Genomic DNA, 5753 nt, shown 5'->3' on the forward strand with positions numbered 1-5753 from the left:
CGAAATAAAACGATTTTCTTTTTAATTTTTATTATTATTTCAGTTGAATTACACTTAAAGTTCAGGGTAATCAACTGTTAAAAACAAACTGTTCAAAAAAAAATTCTCCAATAAATTGATGTTTTCAAAGTAAATGGATAATCGTTTTTTAATAACCGTGATATCAATTATTGACCCGAATAATCGANTTAGCCGCACCGTTATATAAACCGCAGCGTCGAAAAATAGGGAAAAAGGCGCGGCTTATAGTCCGAAAATTACGGTAATCGTTTTTTAATAATCGTAATATCAATTATTGACCCAAATAATCGAGATTATGATTTTTGCCATAATCGAGCAGCCCCACTCCAACCCACATTTGAATAAAAAACTTGACGCTGCTTTTTATTTTAATTCTCATTCTTCTATTATTTATTTAATTATTTAACATGCAATTATTTTTTTTAGCAAACTTCTGAAAACAGCACAAATCTGAAACTTAAAAATATGTTTATTTATCCAAAGTAATATTTTGTTATATACTCAAAAAATAAATAGCAGATTTGTCTGCAATACCCTGCAGCTATACTAGGGGATCTATGTAAAGAAAATAAATAAAGGGGGGGGATGTTATTAAATGTTATTAATTATTATTAATTTTTGTTATTATTAATGTATAATGTTATTAAATGCTGCTTTTGTTATCTCCATCACCTGCAAACATCCTGCAAATCTTAATCTCGTTCGTTACAGTTTCCTCCTACACAACACTGAATATTATCTCATTAAAAAGAACATTAACAAGGAAATTGATTTTCCACCCTATGAGGTGCATTTGATTGGTTTGCTTTGGTTCCCCTCAGTCACGCTCTCTATATGAGATTAGATTAGTTGCGGGAGATAAAACCCAGCAGGTGATTGATTCGCTGGGATTTGTCGTTGTAAACCTGGAAACAGATTAGTTGGTGTGTGGGTCTGAGCTGATAGATCTGTGAGGTAACGGAGGAAGCTATATCACACAATGTGTTGTATATATATCTGAGATGTATAAATAACCTTGCATGGATGATAGGAGTTCAGGACTGAAACGTAATGAAGAGAAGTCAATACAGCGTACATCGTAATCATGAATATCAAGTTTCAGTTGTGTTGTTTGTGCTGCTGTGTGTGGACGGCTATAACAGGGGAAGTGTGTAGATATGCAGTACCGGTCAAAAGTTTGGACACAGCTTCTCATCAAACGGTTTTTGTTCATTTGACGAGCTCATGAAGCTGACTGAGAGAAGCCAGAGTGTGCAAAGCTGTCATCAAGGCAAAAGGGGGATACTTTGAAGAATATCAAATAAAAAATCATATTCTGGATTCTTTTTTTACACATTTTTGTTAACTAGATAATTCCATGTGTTCTTTTATAGTTTTGATGTATTCAGTATTAATTAACAATGTAGAACATAATTAAAATAAATAAAAACCTTGAGAGAATGAGAAGGTGTGTCCAAAGCTTAGACTCGTACCGTATATTACATGAAATATATTATACTATTTATATCTCTAAAAAATAATAATTACAATTTTGTTAATGTTTGAAAGATAAAATAAGAAAATGATATTATTCTGTGAAATTATTCTAAATTAATCATCCATTTAAACTGACTTTTATTTTGAAACAATTACATTAATTGCATTTCATTAAAAAAGTCACAGGGCATAGCACGGGGGTCCCACCTGGGTGCTGGAGGGGCCCACTGCTCTGCGGGGGACCTTGATGTCGAAGCCTCCCTTTGGATCTTTCTCTCCGCGCAGAGCCGGGTCGTTGTGCGGCTCGCGGCCCGCCTCCCAGTCACACACCGTCTTCCTGATGGCCTGCAGGACGCTGAGGACAGAGGACAGAGGACAGAGGACATGAAGAAAAGTGACTGCAGTGTGAGATACACACACATCTGAAATGTTTAGCTCTGAGTTTTCTTTGACCTCACTTTCTTTCTACTTTCTTTTTTAACTTGTCCTTTAGTTATTTATATGTTTGATGCTAAACGAACCCTCCCTTTGGAAAATTATAATCTGCAACCCAATATTCAGAAAATTCAACGGATCCTGGCCGTATTTGTGTAGCATATAAGATATAACATTAATTTGCTCCCAGACATTCATGTGGATTGCTAGTTTTGGACCCCACCTGCAACCCCAATACACGTAGGGGACTTTAAACTCCTGCAGCAGCTCAGTCTGTGGGGACTGGTGGGTCGCCGGTTCAAGTGATTTCTAGTCTTTTCATTGTTATTGAACAATGCCGTGTCTTTTTATGCTGCTGCAACACAAACATTACCCAAAGTGGGATCAATAAAGTACTTCTCATCTTATCTTATGTGCAGTTCACCTCCTGGGAATGGCAGCCTCTCCGTTAAAACAATGCATGTGTTTGTGCATGTGTGTATTCAGACCTACTGTTCTATAGGTCCTGTGTGTTTGTACTGTGTATGGATAATAGCAGAGGGACAGCCTGAATTTCTTCTTGTGAATTATGAATGTGATAAAGTACGGAGAAAATATTGTTGCTTATGAGAACATTTTCGAAGACCTTCAAAAGCTCAGAAGAGTTTGGTATTTTATTCCTAAGGGTACAGCTTTACTGGAGCATTCAGGGACATCTGCTCCAGTATAATAATATAATGTGTTACAACACTGTTAAAAGAACCATTCCACATTATTAGTACTTTTCATTTTGAAAATGTATTTACATTTCGCTTTTAATGCTTCTGCACTTTTACCTAAGTGACATTATTTAACTTGTAATGGAGTATTTATTATTAGACAGTGGTATTTACAGTATTGACTCCCCCCCCCCTCCCCTCTCTGTGACAGTATGCAGCTGATCTAAGAATGTGAATACTCTTTTTTCCACAGCGTTGCGATGAATACCTCTGGATGACGTTCTTCTTCTTCTTGATGGCATGCCGCAGCGGCTCTCGCAGCGTCACCTGAGAGAAGTCCTGCAGCATGGAGTAGATGGTGTGTCGGATGGCGTGATTGAACACACTCTCCATCCGGCCCATCAGCACCTGCAGACCCTTGATCATCGCCATCACCTGTGTAACAGAGTTGAACATATGAATACTGCAGTTATGAGCTGTTACACCTGCACACAGCCCCAAGGGGAAAAACATATTGTCAATAGGTTTTATGATTTAGTTGAATATTTGCCAACAACCGTGTATCTCTGTAGTAAAACATTGTGTGTGCGTGTGCGTGTGTGTGTGTGTGTGTGTGTGTGTGTGTGTGTGTGTGTGTGTGTGTGTGTGTGTGTGTGTGTGACTGACCTCCACCAGAGCGAACTTCTCCTCGCAGCTGTAGTTGTACCTCGTGGCTCTCTCGTACTCCTCTNAAGTCCTGCAGCATGGAGTAGATGGTGTGTCGGATGGCGTGATTGAACACACTCTCCATCCGGCCCATCAGCACCTGCAGACCCTTGATCATCGCCATCACCTGTGTAACAGAGTTGAACATATGAATACTGCAATTGTGAGCTGTTACACCTGCACACAGCCCCACGGGGAAAAACATTTTGTCAATAGGTTTTATGATTTAGTTGAATATTTGCCATTTGTGTGTGTGAGTGAGTGAGTGAGTGAGTGAGTGAGTGAGTGAGTGAGTGAGTGAGTGAGTGAGTGTGTGTGTGTGTGACTGACCTCCACCAGAGCGAACTTCTCCTCGCAGCTGTAGTTGTACCTCGTGGCTCTCTCGTACTCCTCTGCGTTGTCGGGACACTCCTTGTTGGAGTATTTATCGGTGGGATGGACGAGCTTCCAGGAGTACTGATGAGGGGGGCAGAGGGCGGACGTTTTTAATAATCGATAATATAATAATAGATGACATTTGTATAGCCTTGTATTGAGAAGCTATAAGTGATTCCTACTATTAGCACACTTTGTACAAACCTCTATAAGAAATAAAACTATCTATAATAAAGTGATTGTCCTGCTTTAAAGTTTGTTTCCTCACCACTTCCATGACGTGCCCGCTCCACTGGGACAGCAGCTGGATGCCCTGCAGAGACAGGTCGAACAGCTTACTGTACTCAGAGTCCGTCTTCTGGGACTCCTGACGCCCCGAGCCCGTCACCACCTGAAAAGCAACACACGTAAAAAACACTGAGATCTTATTTGAACTTTGAACCGTTTTACCATGGTATTTGTTATTTGAATGGAAAAGTCCTATGTTAGGATATGTCTTGATTTGTAAAAATAAACAGTTAAAAAAGAAAGAAAGAAAACACTGAGGCACAAATGAAACGTGACATACACACAGTTCATGAGAGCATGAGGAATGAATGAAAAGAGGAGCATCTGCAGCCCTCTCTTAAAGGTAGGGTAGGTAAGAATGGAGAAACCAGCTCGAGTGCGCTAGAATTTGAAAATACACAGCCGAAAAAAATCTGCCCCTTCCTTCAGACTTCCTCACAGAGCCCCTCCTCCAACACACACGAACGCGCACATGACCAATGAGGGCACCAGATGGAAGGCTGACAGGCAGGTAGACCATCCAGTTATTTTAGCCGGGCCGGCTCAGATGATTGGTCGTGCTTTTTACAGCGCCACGGCTTCCACAGATGACATTTTTTTAAATGTATTTCTCGTCAAAGCATTTCATGTATTCATTGCTATCGGGATGTTAAGAGCATTCCATGGAATATAACAAAAAGTGTTTCTGAAGTGAATTACCTACCCCACCTTTAAGCTGTTGTGTTTTATTCTGCGTTCTCCCACCAGATACTTCACTGCCTGTGTGTCTTTATTTGGACTCTATTAGGATTTTGGCCAGGTGACCTATTTGACTACGTTGAAGAAGGGTTGTCAAAAGTTGAACATACCTCAAATAAATACAAATATTTACAATAATTACAAGAAAAAAACAGCTAATGAAAGATACCTCCTAATCATTTCCTGTCAATTCACTCAAGGTGCAACCAACCATTTTTACTTTATTAATTAATTAATTATTATAGTTTTATTGCTTGGTCAATAAAATGTCAGTAAACAGTGATTAATGTCCATGTAGAGTCCGAGGTGATCTATTTACATTTCGACGGATATTCACTTTAATATGAAATAAAACGTATTAGAAAGAAAAAGTCTGAAAACAGCATCTAAAGAAATTCATGAATGAAAAATGATTTCAAACGATTATCAAAACAGTTGGAGATCAACTTATTTTGATTTGTCCAGTAGTCGTTTAAGTAATACCACAAAATATTATTCTGGTATCTCCTCTAATGTGTTTTCTATGCAAAAATCACAATTTGCTAAGTAACTAAAGCTGTTTGAATATTTCCCTTCATAGTTTGAATTATATTCAGTACTGGTGTAAATGTACTTAATTGCATTCCTCAATAGTAAAACATGTGAATTGTATGAACTTTTCCTTGACTTTTTGACTGTCTCCTCACGAGCTCTGAGATTTAGAAGAATATGTTTATGTTTTAAGAACCTAAAAACAACACTTTAAATATTTTCTAATGTGCTTATATCCGAGAGATAAGTGAACGTTTGCATGTGCCGAGATGAAGCATAGTCTCACCTCAAAGAGGGTCTAACACTTTCCCTTTATGTATTCCCCCTGAACATAGTGAATGTGCATCCCCTCACGTACCTCGCTGTTGCTGTAGCGGGCGAGCTCTGAGATGAAGCGCATGTGATCCTCTCTGATCTGGATCATCTGCTCACAGATGTTGTACTGAGGGCTGCTGGAGATAGACGTGCACGTCCACCTGGAGGGGG

General features: G+C 39.1%; 1 protein-coding gene across 1 annotated transcript in view; it reads right to left on the reverse strand.

Moving 5' to 3' along the window:
- Positions 1 to 5753, reverse strand: part of cyfip2 (cytoplasmic FMR1 interacting protein 2) — an 84704-nt gene that overhangs the window by 53764 nt on the left and 25187 nt on the right. The window contains exons 11-16 of the mRNA XM_010794381.1: positions 5626 to 5743; positions 3979 to 4101; positions 3666 to 3791; positions 3367 to 3462; positions 2899 to 2969; positions 1705 to 1852 (exon numbers count right to left, since the gene is read on the reverse strand). Coding sequence (XP_010792683.1) covers positions 1705 to 1852; positions 2899 to 2969; positions 3367 to 3462; positions 3666 to 3791; positions 3979 to 4101; positions 5626 to 5743 — 682 coding nt within the window. The remainder of the gene's footprint in view (positions 1 to 1704; positions 1853 to 2898; positions 2970 to 3366; positions 3463 to 3665; positions 3792 to 3978; positions 4102 to 5625; positions 5744 to 5753) is intronic.

Source organism: Notothenia coriiceps, unplaced genomic scaffold (genome assembly GCF_000735185.1).
Source record: "Notothenia coriiceps isolate Sejong01 unplaced genomic scaffold, NC01 NC01_scaffold00037244, whole genome shotgun sequence".
Lineage (NCBI taxonomy): Eukaryota > Metazoa > Chordata > Actinopteri > Perciformes > Nototheniidae > Notothenia > Notothenia coriiceps.